Raw genomic sequence first — 21008 nt, forward strand, 5'->3', positions numbered from 1 at the left:
TTATGTCAGAGGGTAGGGAAGGAGTAAGATGGTTGAAATAATCTCGAATTTACCGGTAATTAGGTGAAATGTAGACGTACAAAACATTGAGTTCTTTTCAATGATTCTGTGATATAGATTTCATAGACTTGTTAGTAAATGTTTTGGACATTCTTTTATTGATAAACGTTTATACAATCTGTAGTTTTTTCTATGAAAACATAACTTGTGTGGAAATTTTAGCATATAGAAACGTCCATAACTATTTTTGTAGAAGGTATCCATACTGAGTGAAAAAGGAAACATTAAGTTATTGATAGAAAGTACAAATAGCACCCCCATTCACAAATGTATTAAATTTTTTCATATAGTATTTCATATTATTCAATAGTGTCTAATATTGTCAATAGCCCCAAATTCTTGTGTTTGTGTGGAAAGATTTGGGAATCTCTCCAATGCCTCTGATCTGAGATACAGTGCGTCCTCTGGATTGGGTTATCCCCTGATTGGGTTGTCCACTCTCTTCCCCTATAAAAGGGGGAATCAGAGGCAGAAGTCACTGCACTTACCAGCAAGACACAGGCTGTCTGCATCTCAGGGGTGGGTCCGAGGACAGCTCTCGAAAGATGGGGGAACCTGAATGGACCAGTTTTCCAAGCCAGCCTCTTCTGGTGAGTGTGGAACCCATACTGATGGCAAGAGTGTCCATTAGGATGCTTTTTTCTTCTGTAAAATCTAAGTTAGCAGAATTTAGCTCTAAAAACAAGAAGGTATCTCATTGAAAGTTATTTCCCAGGTCTTAATGTTTCTTAAGAAATAGTCAAGATTGTGTATATTTTTGTATATGAAGCTTTTTTTGGATAATAGATGAAATGTGTGTGTGTATGTGTTTTTTAACCAAAATCACTAGGTAGAGGAAGTAGTATTTGGCCCTAGAGTGTTTAAATCGTTCTCCTCTATGGACAATTATTTGCCCACAATGTGTTTGGTCTTTTTTTCTTCTTTTTAAAAAAATTCTGTTCTCTGCTTCAAATAGGGCTCTCCAGTTTCTTTGTCATCCATCATTGTAGTTAATTTCTTTTTCCTACTCTCCCTTCTTACTTCTGTTCCTATCCTGCTCCTTTCCTCTCTGTCTTTGTGTTGGCCTTGCTGTTTATCATAGCACCTAATTATACCTAATGTTATTACTAGACATTCCTTAGTCTATAACCCTTTTCTCTCATCAAGATTAAAATAATCTAGGGCAATGACTTTGTTAAGTTAAATTCCGAGTAGTGTGATTTAGTACACAACTTGGCATATAACAGCTGCTCTATAAATAGGCAGATCAAGTCATTTTTCTATCAAGCATTTCATTACATTTTGAGTAATGAAAGAGGTAGTATTAATTATAAAGTCAGGACAACAGGAATAAAGTGAGTTTTATGTTTTCCCTTTAAAAAAATATCTTCAGAAGACAGAAATGTGAGATTTAAAAGGAAAGGTGCACTGATTAGGTTTACAGTTTAAACAGATTATTGTGAGGAGACTTATAATGGATCACAGAGAGAAAGGATTGAAATCTTAGCGACAATTGATAGCAGTCCACCACAAAAGATAGTAACTCATTTTATAATTGTTCTGTGCATTTATTAGAAAAATTTGGAGAGTAGTTTTTGGAGTTTGCATAACTTCTCTTAAAAAAAGGTATCTGAGCACCTTGGAAATCCAAAGCAATAAGTGACTATATCAGTGGAAATATTAAAATTCTTATTATCCTCTCTTCATTGAGTACCCAACTTAGTGAGAAAAGCAATCTCAAATAAGTAGATAATATTACACATAAAATTAAACTTAAAAAAATTTACACAGAGAAAATGTGAGACTAATTTTTACATGGGAACAGGAAAGGTCATTCTGTGGCATTCTGTAGGTCAAATGAAAGGTGCTCAAGAATTATTCAAAAGTTGGGAATCTTCAGGTGGATTCAGGAGGGCAAATGGATGGCTAATTAGTATAAGAATGTGGGGTGATAGGGCGTCCAGAATGCCATTCAGGGGCAAATGCGATATTAGTTCTAAGTGAGTTTGTGGACATTGAGATAAGGATGAACTATTTGAGGAATTGGCTGGTTCAACTTGGGACCTGGTCACAGTGAGTTGAGTCATGGATATTATCACTGATATGGTGGGTAGGCAGATGGATATTTGGGTCTTAGAGTTGAAGCCAGATCGGTGAATCTGTGAGCATTTCTACTTCATTAATGGTATTTGAAGGCAGGGGAATGGATGGGATTGCCTAGAAGAAGGTTTGGATGTAGAACAGATGTGAGAGCAGGACCGACTTCTAAGAAGCATCAATTGTTGTGTTGAGATAGTAGAGAGAGGAGTAGGAGGAGGGGAGGACAGGAGTCAGGGAGTAAAAATTGTCATTTACAGTGGAAAAAAGGAACTTTATGATGAGAATGTGGTTTTTCTAAGTTATGTTATGAGCAGGAGAATATTTGAGTGAAGATGGGACTTGGCTTTGAAAGAAAAGTATCAGAGTATTGAGAGGTACATGATCTCACTGAAGATGAGGCACTAAAGAACTATGAAAACTAGGTGATTGCGTGTCTTAAAGCAAAGTAAAAAAGAGATATCAAAAAGTTTAATGTCTTGGTATTCAAAGAACCCTGTGATCTCTTTGTCCAGATAATGTTGGATTAGGGGGTACCAGCATGTGTGGAGTTGACAGTGTCAGGGATGGTAAGAGGAAAACATCCTCAAAGGAGGATGGTGGAGGGGAAAGTCTGGAATTGATACTGGGTAATGACCTGGAGCTTTCTGTCCTTGACTCCTATCTGTTTGATATCCCAGGCTTCAGTTCTCAATGTGTGGTGCCCGTAATAGCAGCATCAGTTGGAATCACCTAGAAATGCAATTTCTTGTCCCCACCCCAGACTGACTTGCATTGAGATCCAGAAATCTGAATTCTAACAACCCTCTGAAAGACTGTCATGCACAGAGTAATTTGAGATTCATTTCTCTAGGGAGAGAGGAGGGTGGTTATCCAAACGAGCTGAGAACATTCTCCATGACTGGCAGTGGTTTCATCCCCCACTTTGTTCAAGTGTTACATTTCATTTTGTTTTCATAGGGGAAGAGCAAAAGAAATATGATGCCTGAGACGTTGGAGAAGAAAAGACAAGACCATTTAGCCAAGGCCAAGCAGAGACATCGTGACGGAACTGCACTTCCTATGAGGCTGACCAGCTGCGTTTTCAGGAGGCCAGTCACAAAGATAACTTCTCATCCTGACAATGCGGTCAGGCGCCGTCAATGCGAGGGGACCTTGGAGAAGCCCCAGCAAGTCTGTGCATTCAGGAGACTGCAGGGGCTCCAGGTCTACAGCCCTGAAGGAGAACCTTTCAGCACGTTGGACAGTGCAATTATTTTCGGAGTAATTGCCCTGCGTGGTGCAGGTGAATCCCTGGGCCGTGCTGGTGCCAGGTCTCTGCACACCAGCCCTGAAGCCATCACTACCCAGTTTTCAGACGGGGCAGAGATGATCCTAGGATTGGGTCTCTTCCTCCCACAGACCCTCTGCAGGCAACGAGTAACATATGCAGATATTCGCCGACAGTCTCGGAAAGTGAAAAGAGCAAGGGAGAGACTGGATATGGCCTTGAGGGCAGACAGGCTTGCCAGGGAGACAGAGAGAGCCCGGAGCCCTGAGAACTAGGTGAAAAATGGAGAGGACTGTCCTGAAGAAGCCGAGCGCTGCGGCCCCTGGGAAGTGGTTCACTGCAGGACAGCCCTTCGTTCTACTTGCCTCTTTAAGTGTCAACCCTGTTTCTGGAGAGAGATGCTTTGTTAGATTAACATTGTACTCTATTAAACTCTTGGTAGACAAAAACGACAAGAGTAAACGTTTTTGTGAGTGAGGGATTGGGTTTCATGTGACAAGAAAAATGATTTTTCCTTATCTTTGTATACTTCAATCTCTGTCAGGATTTCTCTATTGAATTCTACAGAGGTAATCTAGTCTGGGGGGATTATTTAATGTTTTTAGTTATAATATTTTCTTACATTGCTTACACTTAGGCAAGAAATGATACCTACTCTAGAGATTATTTTTTAATATTAATGCTATAAAATTTTATTAAGCTTGCTTTTTACTTCTCATTTTAACATCTTTTTTTTGTCATTGTGTCAAATGCTAAATCAGACACAAGACTTTTTTTTTAAACATCTTTATTGGAGTATAATTGCTTTACAATGGTGTGTTAGTTTCTGCTATACAATGAAGTGAATCAGCCATACACATACATATATCCCCATAACGCCTCCCTGTTGCCTCTCCCTCCCAGCCTCCCTATCCCACCCCTCTAGGTGGACACAAAGCACCGAGCTGATCTCCCTGTGCTATGCGGCTGCTTCCCACTAGCTCTCTATTTTACATTTGGTAGTGTATATAAGTTAGTCCATGCCACTCTCTCACTTCGTCCCAGCTTACCCTTCCCCCTCCCCGTGTCCTCAAGTTCATTCTCTACGTCTGTGTCTTTATTCCTCTCCTGCCCCTAGGTTCATCAGAACCATTTTTTTTTTTTAGATTCCATATATATGTGTTAGCATACAGTATTTGTTTTTCTCTTTCTGACTTACTTCACTCTGTATGACAGACTCTAGGTCCATCCACCTAACTACAAGTAACTCAATTTCGTTTCTTTTTATGGCTGAGTAATATTCCATTGTATATATGTGCCACATCTTTATCCATTCATCTGTTGATGGACACTTAGGTTGCTTCCATGTCCTGGCTATCGTAAATAGAGCTGCAATGAACATTGTGGTACATGACACTTTTTGAATTATGGTTTTCTCAGGGTATATGCCCAGTAGTGGGATTGCTGGGTCGTATGGTAGTTCTATTTTTAGTTTTTCAAGGAACCTCCATACTGTTCTCCATAGTGGCTGTATCAATTTACATTCCCACCAACAGTGCAGGAGGGTTCCCTTTTCTCCACACCCTCTCCAGCATTTATTGTTTGTAGATTTTTTGATCATGGCCATTCTGACTGGTGTGAGATGATATCTCATTGCAGTTTTGATTTGCATTTCTCTAATGATTAATGATGTTGAGCATTCTTTCATGTGTTCGTTGGCAATCTGTATATCTTCTTTGGAGAAATGTCTATTTAGGTCTTCTGCCCATTTTTGGACTGGGTTGTTTGTTTTTTTGATATTGAGCTGCATGAGCTGCTTGTAAATCTTGGAGATTAATCCTTTGTCAGTTGCTTCATTTGCAAATATTTTTACATACTCTTTTTAAATGTACTTTTTTTTTTTAATTTTTTTTTTTAAATGTACTTTTTAAAGGTTCATTTTTTTCCCTAGAACTTGGTTTTGAAAATATTACTGATGAGTTTGCTTCTAGTAAAACAAAGAAAGTAAAATTTTCATAAATCTGGTTAAGGGATAAATAAAATATTTAAATTTAAAATAATATTTTACATTCTAATATCCTTACATTTCAACTTTTCAATTTTTTTTCAACTACTTTAATGTTCTGGTGTGGGAAGGCACATTGTCAGTGGTCAATAAATATTTCTTGACTGGATGGATTTGTATTTTGGTTGGGGGGGGACACCATAAATTATTTGGATTGTAAGAGGACAATGTTATTGCACTTTATGGGATTTAAGAACTATGCAGGTTTTATCCTGAGTCTCTTTTCTCCCTCTAGTGGAGGCATATGAGACATGGGGGTGAAGAAATACACCAAGCTTGATGTTTATAGTAAGAAAAAATCCTATTGTGGAGATCACAACTTTACCCACTTACTTTAGAAATATAGGATTCCTGAAGGTGACTGTATTTTAGACCAACATGTAACACTGTTGCAGAAACAGATAAAGCCTTGCACAGATCTTCTTCAGAAAGAACTTTAATTCAACCATTATAGATTTATAGATCCTAATAACTAAGAGGAAATGGAGATCCAACCTCTCTCTTTGTCTATTTCAAGTTGTTGCAATCAAATGCAAAAGGTTGACAACCCACTGGCTACTGTATCAGTTGGGGCAATTGCCACAAGTAATGTTTCATAGCAAACCACTTATGAAACTAAGTGTCTGAAAAAAATGAGGCTTGATTGTTGCTGCTAAGTCTGTGGGTTGCCTGGGGCAGTGTGCTGATCTTGGCTGGGCTCACTCATATGACCACAGTCAGCTACAAGTTGGCTAGGTGGCTGATTATGGACAACCTCAGCTGGTATAATAGGATGACTAAACTCTCTTCCATATGTTTCTCACATACGTCCAGCAGGTTATCCGGGGCATATTCTCATGGCAGAGGCAGGGATGCAAAATCAAGCAAGATTAATCACATAAAGGGCAAAAAGGATGGCACACTCACTTTTGAAACCTCTGAGTCACACTTGCTAATATTCCTTTGGCCAAAGCAAGTCTCAAAGCCAAGTCTGAGTCAGAGTGGGAAGGAGTTACAAAGTTGCAGGGAAGGGGCGTGGAGACATGGAGACCCATCTTGAGGCCACTGATGCAATCAATCTACCTGTATTGGCTAACGGTAAGAGCTGTGCAGTCTCATTTCAATACCCCCTAGAACCGTCACCTCTGTACTGAACACTCCGGATAAGCCAAGCATTGAAGACCCACCTATCATAAATGAACCCTTGTTTGTAAACATGTGTCAGCTCCCTCCCAAGTTGTGGCTGCCACAAATAATAAAAACCAAGCCTCTGGGCTTCCCTGGTGGCACAGTGGTTGGGAGTCTGCCTGCCAATGCAGGGGACACGGGTTCGAGCCCTGGTCTGGGAAGATCCCACATGCCGCGGAGCAACTGGGCCCGTGAGCCACAACTACTGAGCCTGCGCGTCTGGAGCCTGTGCTCCGCAACAAGAGAGGCCGCGATAGTGAGAGGCCCGCGCACCGCGATGAAGAGCGGCCCCCGCTCGCCGCAACTGGAGAAAGCCCTCGCACAGAAACGAAGACCCAACACAGCCATAAATTAAAAAAAAAAAAAAAAAAAAAAAAAAAACCAAGCCTCTGACAACCAAGTTTAATGTTGCCATCAAATTGTCCAACACATGATTATTACTGAGCTAATTGAATCCTAAGTGGTAAGTTGATTCAAAGTAAATATTTAGTCTCTTCTCTGTGTCCCCAAGAATTCCTGTGGTCAAAGGAAGAGAAGGCAAGGGGCCAGGGGTCTGGAAGTGGAGCTCTGTCATCAAGAGCTCAAAGCCCATCTCAGCCACCTACACCTGTGTAATGCTGAGAAAGGTACTTAAGCTCTCTGGGTCTCAGGTTCCTCAGCTTCAAAATGGAGAGAATTCATTCATTCTCTCATTCATTCAACATATTTATGGAGAACCTACTAAATACAATTCTCTGTACGGATGGAGTTCAGAGTTTGTTGGAGACACCCAAGAAAAAGGGAAATTATAGTACAGGGCTAGAAAGCATGAAGTTGTAAAAAAAAAAAAATTAATAAACAGAAAGCTAAAGTAAATAGATTTGGTAGGTAAGAAAAGGGAGTTCTCGGGCTTCCCTGTTGGCGCAGTGGTTGAGAGTCTGCCTGCCAATGCAGGGGACAAGGGTTCGAGCCCTGGTCTGGGAAGATCCCACATGCCGCGGAGCAACTGGGCCCGTGAGCCACAACTACTGAGCCTGCGCGTCTGGAGCTTGTGCTCTACAACAAGAGAGGCCGCGACAGTGAGAGGCCCGCGCACCGCGATGAAGAGTGGCCCCCACTCGCCGCAACTAGAGAGAGCCCTCGCACATCAACGAAGACCCAACACAGCCAGAAATAAATAAATAAATTAATTAATTAAATTAAAAAAAAAAAGAAGGCAATTTTCATTAAAAAAAAAAAAAAAGAAAGAAAAGGGAGTTCTCAAGTCCTGTGTCGATAGCAGAGCCCAAGAAGAAGAAAGACTTCTCTTCTTTCCTGGCAAGGACTCAGCCAATAAAAGCCTTGGACTCTTTGTTTACTATAGCCCTCTTAACTTCCTTTTCCTCTTTTTAAAAGAGTTCTCTTTCCCTTGCCGTACAGGAACTTGCATGTGGCTCACCACATGTTGCATGTTGCAGACCCTGAATTGCAATTCTCCACTGATAGCAAATAAACCCATTTTTGCTGGAGAAATATCTGGCAGCCTATTTGTTTCAGCTCAACAAAGCCTTAGGAGACACACAGAGATGATATCTAATCCTACTTCAAGAGATTCAAAGAATAATATAATATAGTAAATCAACTATACTTCACTTTTTTAAAAAAGAGAGATTCAAAGAATGTTTCCTAGTGGAAATAATGACTAAGCTGAGACTCAAAGAGAGGATAACAATGAATCAGATTCTGAGGAAAAATGTCATAGGAAGAGGGAATGGCAGGTGTAAAGTCCCAAAATAAATGTTTCCTTTCTGGCTTTAAAGACAAGCTGAGCTATCAGCATGGCAAACAGAAGAATATTCTAGAATATTCTAGAACATTCATGAGTACAACACAAATCCCCTGGGGATCTCATTAAAATGCAGGCTCTCTGTGCTCTAGAGCCCGCGAGCAGCAACTACTGAGCCCACACGCCACAACTACTGAACCCCACGTGCCCTAGAGCCCGCGTGCCGCAACTACTGGGTCCATGTGCTGCAACTACTGAAGCCCGCGTGCCTAGAGCCCATGCTCCGCGACAAGAGAAGCCACCGCAATGAGAAGCCTGTGCACCACAACGAAAAGTAGCCCCCACTCACCGCAACTAGAGAAAGGCCGTGCGCAGCAACGAAGACCCAACGCAGCCAAAAAATGAATAAATAAAACAAAATAAAAAGTAAAAAAGAAAAAAATGCAGTCTCTGGTTCGGCAGATCTGGGGTGGCACCTGATGTCCTACTTTTCTAACAAGGTGAGGCTAATGCTTCTGGTCCACGGACCACACTTTGGTTAGGGAGGTATTAGAGTGGCCACAGAGGGGACATCTACATGTTGAATTTTCACTTCCTTCTTTTTTTTTTCAATTGAAGTATAGTTGACTTACAGTATTATGTTACTTTCAGGTGTACAGCATGGTAATTTGATATTTTTATACATTATGCTCCATATAAAGTTATTATAAAATATTGACTATATTCACTGTGCTGAGCCTTACATTTTTGTCACTTATTTATTTTACACCTAGAAGTTTGTACCTCTTAATTCCCTTTGACTGCTCCTACTTACCAACATAACTCTTTTAAGTGTTTCTGCCTATAAGTGTGTGTGCTTTATTTATCCCCTGAGGCTCTCCTTACAATTTTACTGACCATTTCTATAAAAGCAGGAGGGTTCTTTGTTGAAAGGTAAGCCAGTCAGTCAGAAGACACATCATTTATTGAGGGCTACTCTCTGTGTCAAGCATGTGATAGATGCTGGAGAGGCACTCTTGAAGCCACACATCAATGGACTTAGGACAAAACAAAATGGTAGCCAGAAGTTCTTGGTCCAGCCATTGCACTGCGATCTGTTATCTCCGCAAAACTCTGGAAAGTCAAAGAGTTGCAGAACACAGAAGATAAAATGGTAAGCTGGAACAGAAACTCTTGTTTCTCAGCAGGGCATGAAGCCATGGAAAGACCATCCCACATATCCGTCCATGATCCGAATTTCCCAGAGAGTTCTGTGGCTGGCGGGATCCTGCATTTCCATATTAAGCCGAGAAGAGGAGATTTCAGAGAAGGCTCCTGCAGGCACCTGCTTTCCTGAAATGTTGTTTCATAGTGTATTTGAAAGCAAGAAAGGACTTCAACCCTGTGAGAGAAATTAGAATCAGAAACAGTGGCAGGATTAGTACAAATGTGAGTCCAGGGGTCAGATCTATGTGGGCATGGGTCTTATAAATACAGACAGAGATAAATATGGCAACAAAAACTAGAAGGATAAACATTTAAATGTTAACACTGATTACGCCTAGTGTGGCAGGCACTGTTGGCAGACTCAAAAGCTATTCTCAACCTCTTTACTATTGATATTCCCATTCTAGAAGCTAGAAAGCAGAATACTTGTTTTTTCAAATTCCTTTGTAACTATGAGTGGTCATGTGATGCAGTTCTGACCAATTAGGTGAAAGGGAAATTTGCTAAGGGGCTTCTGGAAAAGCTTTTGTTTCCTGTTAAAGGGAGAAGGTTGAAAGGAGAGTTTACCACTCTGCCCCATCCCTCTTCTTCCTGTCTTGAACAAGGTCACAATGTCTGGAGCTATGGCAGCCATCTTGCAACCATGAAAATAATTGATGAAAAGCCAACATGCTGTCAGTGGAATGGAAAACTAGGGAGAGCTTAGATCCTTAACAACACCACTAAGCAACAGAACCAATACCAGCAACACCTAACTCTGGGCTTCTCTTCTTGCAAGAAAAAGAATTTCCTATTTATTTAAGCCACTGGATCTTAGTTACTTGTGCTTGGAATACATCAGTGAAAAAAAATAAGACATTCTAATGGGGGATGGAAGACCATAAAAATTAAATGAGATGAATAAGGAAATTATAGTGTTAGAAAGTGGAAAGCATGGAAAAGAAAATCAAGACAAGGTGCGTGGAGGAAGCATGAATACCAGGGTAGGGGAATAGGAGGCTGCACAAAATACAGGTGTCAGAGGAAATTTCATTGATAAGAAATGACTGGAACAAAGATTTGAAGGATGTGAGGGAAGTGAGGGAGTTGTCCATGCAGGTATCAGGACAAAAACATTCAAGGCATTCAAGAGCATTCAGTTCAAGGTTCCTAAGGAGGAAGTGAGCCTGGCATGTTTGAAGAATCTTGAGCAGGCCAGTGAGGGTGGAGCAGAGTGAAGTGAGAGGTCAATTAATAGAAGACAAGGTCAAAAAGTAAAAGAGAGTCAGATCAGACAAGGCCTTGTGGGCCACCAGGAGGACTTTGGCTTTTACTCTAAGGTGGGAGCCATGGAGTGTTGTAGGCAGAGAAGGAATGTGACCTGACTCAGGAGCTCACGAGTGCCCTCTGGCTGCTGTAGGGAGAATAGACCAAAGGTAGGGCAGGGAAAAGGCAAGAGAGGCAGGAGGAAGAACGCTTTTGAGGTTATTTCCATCATCCTGGCTAGAGACTTGTACTTGGACCACAGTGGAAGGATGAAGGGAAAGAGAAGCGATCAGACTCTGGATCCATTTTGAGAAAGAGTCATCAGGATTTGCTGATGAATCAGAGATGGAAGAGAGTGAGAAGAAAAGCAGAGTCAAGGTTAACTTCACACCTTCACTCCCGAGCAATAGAAAAATAGAGGACCCTATGCGGAAATGAGAGGTGGGGGAATCAGAAGCTCATTTGGAACATGTTACGTCTGCGATATCAGACGTCTAAGTGGGGGCATTTGGTAGGTGGCAGGTTATATGAGTCTAGAATTCAGAAGAGGGGGCTAAACTGCACATTATTTATAATTTGGGGGTCATTGTTAATAGATGGTGTTTGCAGCCATGAGATTGGATGAGATCCATTGTGTAGAGGAAAATGTGCGCTTCAAACAAAAATGATGCGTTGTTAGAGGATACCCCTTTGGGTATTATCTGATCTATGGTGGAGCTATTTTACAATTCTGTAAATTTTAAATAACTGACAGCGATGGAAAATAATTTCATGGAAAAATCTGTTTTTCCTTTACTTGCACTCTCATTTCAATATTATCGATATTATATATGTATTTAATTCACATATATTAATACATAAATAATACACATATATGAATTTTAAATATATTATATAATACTAATAATTATATATGTCTGTATATTTATAATTATATGTATGATTATATTATATAATGTTAATAATTATATATAATTGCTGTATATAATTATGTATAAAATACAATTATGTATAAAAACAATTATGTATAATTATGTATAATTTATAGATATTATATATGAAATTTATATATAATATATATTTATATATTATATAATATAAAATTTATATATTATAATGTGAATAATTATATATAATGTCTGTATATTTACAATTATATGTATAATTATATAATATATAATTATATGTTCTATATATTACATATAATTATCAATGAGGAAATCAGGCAGATGTTATAATTGGTTCAAAAGAGAACACAAAGAACATACATATATATAAAGTAATAATATTATGTATTATGTATACATTGTGAACACTGTATACATTATATGTGTGCTATGTATTATGTGTGCATTATATACATTGTACACATTATATGTATGATGTAATACACATACACGTCTGTTCTTTGCGTTCTCTTGCGAACCAGTTATAACATCTGCTGCTTTCCTCACTGATTAATGAGCAGAATAAAATCCTTGACATATGCTTATTTTATATCTGTGAGTCATGATTTTATCTTTTTTAGTTTGCATAGCTACTGAGGGGCGGAGCTGGCATTTAAACTTCCCTCACTGATTAATGAGCAGATTAAAATCCTTGACATATGCTTATTTTATATCTGTGAGTCATGATTTTATCTTTTTTAGTTTGCATAGCTACTGAGGGGCAGAGCTGGCATTTAAACTTCCCTCACTGATTAATGAGCAGAATAAAATCCTTGACATATGCTTATTTTATATCTGTGAGTCATGATTTTATCTTTTTTAGTTTGCATAGCTACTGAGGGGCAGAGCTGGCATTTAAACCCAGGCAGCCTGGCTCCCGAACTCCCACCCTTAAACCCCAAACTTTATCAAATGAGTTAATACCCGTGTACGTGTTTAGCTCACAGTAGGTACTCCACATACAGCGCTGTCTAGTATTGCTAAGAAGCAGACATTCTGTCTGACCAGAACCTGCGTACAACATGCAGACTCTCACCGTTTTGGAAGTGGAGGGAACAGATGACAGTACGATCCCTGAGGTCTCGGACTGGGAGCTGGGTTTGGTCTTCCTGGTCATGCATCTTCTGTATTCTTCCCGTACCTGAAGGTGGAGACACATCATGGGGAGATGAATCACTCTTACATGCAGGGGCATGTGTGGGCAGAGGTATGAGCCCTGGAAGGAGGGGGACTGGGAGGGCAGTAGCTATGTACCTGGCGGTTGAGCAGACAATGAATGAGGAAGATGAAGGCTCCTTGCAGGCTGTTGATGATGGTGAACAAGTAAGCCATGATATTGGCCATGGGTCCAATCTGGAAAATGCCCAACACCCAGGAACACCCCAAGATGAAGATCTGGGCAAAGGCTTTGAATGTCAGTAACCTGGAGGGGAAGATTTGCAGAGGATAAGGTTCTAGGAGGTGGCTGTTGTCCTCATGGGCCACCACTCTCCCAGGTTTAGCCTGAGGCTGCCACCATGTGACCCGTCACCTGGGTGAGAATAAACATGGAACAGAGGTTCCAAGCCTAGAGGTAGGAAAATCAAATCCTACAGACATTGAAAAGGCAACTGGCCTACAGATACACATGGACACAAAGATGTGTGGACACCTGTATTTAATGCAATATTGTCTGTAATAATAAAAGGTTAGAAGGCACTATTTACAATAGACAAGACATGGAAACAACCTAAATGTCCATCAACAGATAAAGAAGATGTGGTTTGTGTATATATATATATATATACACATACATACATATATATCTCACATATATGTGTATATATACACATATATGTTGTATATATATGTATATATGTGTACATTTCTATGTGTATATATACACACACACACACACACACACACACACACACACAATGGAATATTTACTCAACCATTAAAAAGAATGAAATAATGCCATTTTTATCATACTAAGTATGATAAAGTATGTAAGTCAGAAAGAGAAAGACAAATACCATATGATATCACTAACATGTGGAATCTAAAATATGACACAAATGAACTTATCTACAAAATAGAAACAGAGTCACAGACATAGAGAACAGACATGTGATTGCCAAAGTAGGGGGCAGGGGAGGGATGGATTTGGAGTTCGGGATTAGCAGATGCAAACTATTATATATGCAATGGATAAACAACAAGGTCCTACTGTATAGCACAGGGAACTATATTCAATATCCTGTGATAAACCACAATGTAAAAGAATGTGAAAAAAGAATATATATATATATAAAACGAAGTTACTTTGCTGTACAGCAGAGAAATTAACACAACATTGTAAATCAACCATACTTCAATAAAAATTTTTTTAAAGGCTAGAAGGACCTACCTGTCCAAGAATTTGGGACACATTAAGTGAACCGTGAAGCCATCATATGAAATACTATGAAGCCTTCCTTATTATTGGAGGCAAAACTCACATACCATAAGATTAACCATTTTGGCCACTGAAAGTGTGCAATTCAGTGGCATTGAGCACATTCACAATGTACAAACATCATCACCATCCAGTTCCAAGACATTTTTATCACCCCAAAAAGAAACTATGTACCTATCAAGCAGCCATTCCCTATTTACTTATCCCCCAACTAAAACAACCCAAATGTCCATCAACAGATGAATGGAGGCACACAATGTGGTCCATCCATATGGTGGAATATTCTTCAGTCATAAAAAGCAATGAAGCACTGACACTCGCTACAATGTGGATGAATGTTGAAAACATGTTGCTCAGTGAGAGAAGTCAGACACAAAAGGCCACAGAGTGTATGATTCAATTGATAAGAAATGTCCAGAATAAGCAAATCTATAGAGTTAAAGAGTAGATTATAAAAACAATTTTTAAATGAGATGAGAGTCACAATGTACTAGAGTGGATAAGGATACAGGCTCTGGGTCAGACTGCCCACAAATAAATTCTGACTGATCCATTCACTAACTTTATGGCCTTTGTAAGTTACTTAACTTCATTGTGCCTCAGTTTCCTCAAATTGATATAGAGATAATAATACAATACCTATACAGGGGTATTGCTTGCTCTACAGATTAAATAATGAGATGGGAAGACACTAAGGGTGCTTAGAACAGTGTCTGGCACAAAATAAATATTTTCGTTAGTTGTTTTTTGTTTGTTTGTTTGTTTTTATTTTTTGGCCACGTCATGTGGCTTGCAGGATCTTAGTTCCCCAGTCAGGGATGGAACCCGTGCCCCATGCAATGGAAGCATGGAGTCCTAACCACTGGACCACTAGGGAATTCCCTTTTGTTAGTTGTTTTTAACCTTAAGTATTGATATGATGTAAGCTACATAATATGTGGAAAACACAAAGTGCAGAATAATATGTACAGTATCCTATCATTTATGTAATGGATATATAAGTATAGAATATTCTGGAAGGAAGGTCAACTTAAGTGATAATGGTTGCTTAGGGTTGGAGGGATCTGGGGACCCAGGGGGTCAGGGGAGAGATAGAGAATGACTTTATATGTGTTCCCTTTCTCACTAGTTAATTTTTCTTACTATTGTATGTATTAACTTTGTTTTAACTTTTTGCACTTTTAAAAAATAACTTTAAAAAAATATTCAAGATGAGTGAGGGATTGGACACTGACAGGAAAATAAGTAAAGGACGTCATCAGTTTACTGATGATAAAAGCTAGACAATGTCTGGTTTTAGTAGGTTCTTAAAATGAACTTTAGTTGAATGATGAAGTTAAGAAAACAAATGGCCTATAAGAATATGAAAAAGTCCCACATCTGTAAGATAAAAAATATATATATGAAACTAAAATAATGAGATTGTAAAATTCATATATTAATTCAGCAAAACAATAAAAATGATAAACACTAGTGTTGGCAAAGCTGCAGGTAAACAAGCACTATTGTAAATGGAAACATTTTCTGGAAAATGATTTGCAATATATACTAACAGTGTTACAATCCAACCTACTCTTTGCTCAGGCAATTTCATGCCTATTATTGTATTTTTTTTGAATTTATTATTTTATACAGCAGGTTCTTATTAGTTATCTATTTTATACATATTAGTGTATATATGTCAATCCCAATCTCCCAATTCATCCCACCACCATCGCCCCCCCCCCACTTTCCACCCTTGGTGTACATACTTTTGTTCTCTACATCTGTGTCTCTATTTCTGCCTTGCAAACTGGTTCATCTGTACCATTTTTCTAGATTCCTCATGTATGTGTTAATATACGATATTTGTTTTTCTCTTTCTGATTTACTTCACTCTGTATGACAGTCTCTAGGTCCATCCACGTCTCTACAAATTACCCAGTTTCGTTCCTTTTTATGGCTGAGTAATATTCCATTGTATATATGTACCACATCTTCTTTATCCATTCATCTGTTGATGGACATTTAGGTTGCTTCCATGACCTGGCTATTGTAAATAGTGCTGCAATGAACATTGGGGTGCATGTGTCTTTTTGAATTATGGTTTTCTCTGGGTATATGCCCAGTAGTGGGATTGCTGGGTCATATGGTAATTCTATTTTTAGTTTTGTAAGGGACCTCCATACTGTTCTCCATACTATTATTGTATTTAATAACAAGAGATGTGTAAGAAGATTTGCCTACAAAGGTATTTCAAGATAGGATGGTTTATAATAGTAAAAAAAAAAAAAAGAAAGAAAAAAGAAGAAACAACTTAAATGTCCATAAATAAGGGATGATTTAAATAAATTGTGCTAGGTCTTTACACTGAAACACTATATATATAAAAAAAGATATTGTCAACAAATTTCTAATTAAATAGAAAAATATTCATTTCATGTTGTTAAGAGAAAAATGGTTATAAAAATAAAATAGTATGATTCTGGTTTTGTAAATATGTACATATAAGTATGCACAGTAGAAGAATTAGAGAATATATTAATAGTTCTAATACAGGAAACACTCACTTCTCCTAGGAACTGTACTAAATGCTTCATAAGCCACATGAAATGGGCGGTGTTAGCATCCCCGTTCTACAGATGAGGAAACTGAGTTTCAGAGAGGTTATGTAACTTGCCTAAGGTCACACAGCTTTTAAGTGGCAGTGCTGAGGTTTGAGACGGCCTGATCTAGACACTGTGCTATTCCATTTGGGGCACAGGACCAGGCTTACAAAAGGTACTCAATGAACATTTGGGGAAAGAAGGAAAGGAGACTAGAAGAGGAGGGGAAAGGAAGGATGGACGGTACCTGGTGTCTTTGAGTTTGGAGACTTCAGCACTGACGCTAGAAAGCCTCTGCCTCAGGATCCACAGTGTCCCAGTCAGGAGGATGGAATTGATCTACAGGGTCAAGCAGAAGGGATGGAGAGATTGGATATACAAACAGATAATGGCCAGACTATCTATAAAAATAGAACTCTGACCCACAGTCTACAGTAACCACTGCAGGAAGCCACACAATACCTGACCCCAAATGACCAGGACTTGACTAATAATTGACAGCCTCCCTCATTTCTGCCCCTGCTTCCAATTTAGGGCCACAAGGAGAAAGCCAGTATGTAACCCTAACCAATCACATAGAATGCCTTGCTTTTAGTTAGCCTACCCATAGGGTCCCCATGCCTGCAGCCTCCAAGCAGGGCACACATGAAACCTTCCCTTTTTTCCTCTATAAAGCTTTCCCACTCATCTGCCTGCTTTTTAGTCTCTGACCAACGCAGGCAATTTGACAAATGCAAGTGGTTGACTCCCTTACCATAGCAATCTCCTAATAAACAGCCTTTGCTTGCTCTTGGATGATCTTGGTTTATTTCCACTGGATGCATCTGGGAAGTTAGTATCAAGACCAGTGCCCCATCATGGGTTGAATTGTGTCCCCCCCCCTAAAAAAAGATATGTTGAAGCGCTAACCCCCAAGACCTCAGAATGCTACCTTATTTGGATATAGGGTTTTTACAGAGATGATCAAATTAAAATGAAGTCATTAGGGTGGGCCCTAATCCAATATGACTGGTGTCCTTATAAAAAGGGGAAATTTGGACATAGAGACAGACATGCACAGAGGGAAGGCAATGTGAAGAGATACAGGGAGAAGACAGACATCTACGAGCCAAGGAATGCCTGAGACTACCAGAATTTGGAGAGTAGACGGGAACAGATTCTTCCCTAGAGCCTTCAAATGGAGCATGGCCTGCTGACCCCTTGATTTCAGACTTCTAGCCTCCAGAACTATGAGTCAATAAAATTCTGTTGTTCTAAGCTACCTAGTTTGTGATACTTTGTTATGGCAGCCCTAGGAAACTAACACATGGACACCCAAAACCTGATAGAAGTAAGCAAAACCTCTCTGGAGGAATAAAACCTCAAGAATTCCCAAGATTTAGATCAGTCAAATATGAGCTCACAGTTAACAATTACAAATGACTCAAGGAAACAAGCCACCATGAGTGAGAGTCAGAAGACTCTCATCCTGCAGGACTGTAGAATCTAGATTGGAGGCAAGGAAGCGAGGAGATGGTACTCAACCTCCCCAGGCTTCCCAGAGAGTAGAATGGTGGCTCCCAGGGGGTGGGAAGATGTTGGTCTAAGGGTACAAAGTTTCAGTTATGCAAGGTAAGTTCTAGAGATGTAATGTACAGCATGGTGACTTCTGTTAACAATACTGTATCATATACTTGAAATTTGCTAGAAGGGTAGCTCTTAAGGGTTCTCACAACAAAGAAAGAAAAGGGAAAAAAATGGTAAGTATGTGAGGTGATGGATTTGTTAATTAGGTTGATTGTGGTGATCATTTCACAGTGTATACATACGTCAAAACATCAAGTTGTACACCTTACATATATATAGTTTTTGTCGATTAAACCCCCATAAAACTTTTTTTTAAATCTCCATGGGGCTTCCCTGGTGGCGGAGTGGTTAAGAATCCGCCTGCCAATGCAGGGGACACAGGTTCGAGCCCTGGTCTGGGAAAATCCCACATGCCGCGGAGCAACTAAGCCCATGCTCCACAACTACAGAGCCTGTGCTCTACAGCCCGCGAGCCACAACTACTGAGCCCACGTGCCACAATTACTGAAGCCCGTGCACCTAGAGCCCATGCTCTTCAACATGAGAAGCCACCACAATGAGAAGCCTGTGCACCGCAACGAAGAGTAACCCCCACTCGCCACAACTAAAGAAAGCCTGCGTGCAGCAACAAAGACCCAACACAGAAAAAAAAAAAAAAAAAAAAAAATCTCCAGGCTTCCCTTTGCCTCTTTCCCGCCATTTCCCTCTCCAACCCTTCCCCCCCACCAACCAATTGCTCTTAATTTCTTCCTATCTTTTCTCTTATTCAACATCTGTACTCAGAAGAGATCAATAGACCCATTCTTACTGTAACACAGAGGATTGATAAGATTGTGGTCCCTTCCAGGGGATTTGCATGCTGGCATTTAAAAAAATATATTACAAATCAAAGAAATTACACTCTAACTTGGAAATCTCAGGAATCAAGGATCAGAATGGAGAACGTTTTTGAGGAATAAGTGACCAGAGCTTTGCAACATCCACTGGCACTTCTAGATCCCTTGGGTCTCCTTGATCTTCCTCCAAAACACACTGCAACAAGCAATCAGCTTACCACTATAATTGTGCACACTGGCCCCAGGAAACTCCAGATGAACCCTGTCTCTGTATTCAGCCAGCAGCTATGGAGAAAAACAGGAGTCAGTGATTGTCTCAGAGTCCTGACCCTAAAATTACTCACACCCTGCCAGATGTGCTAATGGGAGAGAATATTGGGAGGTGAGACTGACATGAAAAATTTTCATGATGGACCAGGTCACATTTCAGTTTTCCTCTTTCAGACCTTCTTCCTGGGTGAATGTTCCTGAAATATTCACTTAATACCTTGTGTAGAGCTCATTTCTCAATTCATAACCTCTGTAACCCCTTTATCCAGAACTCTCCACTAGTATACCTTGTCATTCAAATCTCGGCTCGAACATCACCTCTGAAAAGCCACTACCCTGGTCCTTTCCTAACAGAGCTTGCTGCTTTTTTAATAGCACCTATCATGAATTATCTTGTTCAGTTGTTTATTTATTATAAATTGTCCATCTTTCCCTACTAGACTATGAGCTGCATGAGAATTTGGACATTGAACGTTTTATTCATCTCTGAATACCCAGCACTCAGTGCAAATCCTGGCATGGATGAGGCATTCCATAATTATTTGTTAATAGGAATGAAGCAATAAAGGGAGGGAGGGAAGGAGGGAAGGGAGAAAAAGAAGGAAGAAAGGAAGAAGGGAGGGAGGGAGGGAAGGAAGGATGGAAGGAAGGAAGGAAGGAAAGAAGGAAGGATGGAAGGAAGGAAGGAAGGAAAGAAGGAAGGAAGGGAGGAAGGGAAAGGAAGGAGGGAGGGAGAATTAATTGCCTTTTTCCATCATGCCTCTAGTAGATATTTGCTGTTTTCACCACCTGACAACTATTCCGCCATGTTTCGTAACAGCACCCCAATATTCCTTTAGCAGAAGTGTGCCTTCCCCAGCAAGAGAAGGAAAATAATCAAGTTTGGCCAACCAGATGTTCTCTCCGTGGAATGTAAGTCACCAGTAGTAGAGTGATCAAAAGGCAAGAAAATGTTTGCATCATGAGAAAATGCTGCCCATATCCTTTCAAGGATAACTACTTCAGTAAATACGGGCCAATTTCCTCATTAGCATCTGCATCTCTGCCTGAGGGCATCAGACTAAAAGCTTTAGAAAATTTGTTCCCCCAGGGAGCAGCCCTCAACCAATGGCTGATGGGAGGGAGCTGGATAAATATGCCAGCTCCCTCACCTCGTGGGTGGGATAACTGTGGTATGTGCCCTACACAGTCCCCCAGAGGTACCTACTGGGATTGAGCCCCAGTTACCCACAGCAGGACCTGCTCAGGAATGCACCCTGTATTTCCTCCTTCTCTTCCCTGTCTCACTTCTCTACTCCCTAGTGCCTCCTGAGATCATTTCAAATCCTTGCCAATGCTACTCCTCTCTTCCAAAACTTTCTGTGGTTCCTACCACCTAGAAGGTATTCACCAAATTCCATGCCCCCCCCCCAATTTCCTCTTCTTCCACTCCAATCCATCTATTCTCCAAATACAGCTTGAGCTCTCCCTTAGGCAAGATTTGTCCTAACTTATGTGTACATTTCAGCAGAGCTTTCAAGGCTCATTCAAACTCTACCTCCTCCAGGAAGGCTTC

At 40.0% G+C, this 21008-nt stretch overlaps 2 protein-coding genes across 2 annotated transcripts in view; one reads left to right on the forward strand and one right to left on the reverse strand.

The window, feature by feature from the left end:
* Positions 1–605: 605 nt before the first annotated feature.
* LOC137759072 (methyl-CpG-binding domain protein 3-like 2B) lies at positions 606–3681 on the forward strand. The gene is made up of 2 exons (XM_068534991.1): positions 606–650; positions 3097–3681. Exons 1-2 carry the CDS (start codon positions 606–608, stop codon positions 3679–3681), a joined length of 630 nt encoding a protein of 209 aa, XP_068391092.1.
* A 5695-nt stretch (positions 3682–9376) lies between these two features.
* ADGRE1 (adhesion G protein-coupled receptor E1) overlaps positions 9377–21008 on the reverse strand; it is a 48934-nt gene continuing 37302 nt past the window's right edge. The window contains exons 18-22 of the mRNA XM_068534982.1: positions 19402–19468; positions 17029–17120; positions 13014–13182; positions 12796–12900; positions 9377–9742 (exon numbers count right to left, since the gene is read on the reverse strand). Of these exons, the coding sequence (XP_068391083.1) occupies positions 9737–9742; positions 12796–12900; positions 13014–13182; positions 17029–17120; positions 19402–19468 (439 nt within the window). The 3' untranslated portion in view covers positions 9377–9736. The remainder of the gene's footprint in view (positions 9743–12795; positions 12901–13013; positions 13183–17028; positions 17121–19401; positions 19469–21008) is intronic.

Source organism: Eschrichtius robustus, chromosome 2 (assembly GCF_028021215.1).
Source record: "Eschrichtius robustus isolate mEscRob2 chromosome 2, mEscRob2.pri, whole genome shotgun sequence".
NCBI classification, from domain to species: Eukaryota; Metazoa; Chordata; class Mammalia; order Artiodactyla; family Eschrichtiidae; genus Eschrichtius; species Eschrichtius robustus.

Bases quoted from the DNA above. Each gene is read 5' to 3' on its own strand.
- LOC137759072 (XM_068534991.1), top strand. From the start codon at position 606: ATGGGGGAACCTGAATGGACCAGTTTTCCAAGCCAGCCTCTTCTG. The intron at 651-3,096 runs GTGAGTGTGGAA...TTGTTTTCATAG, and splicing joins TTCCAAGCCAGCCTCTTCTG to GGGAAGAGCAAAAGAAATAT.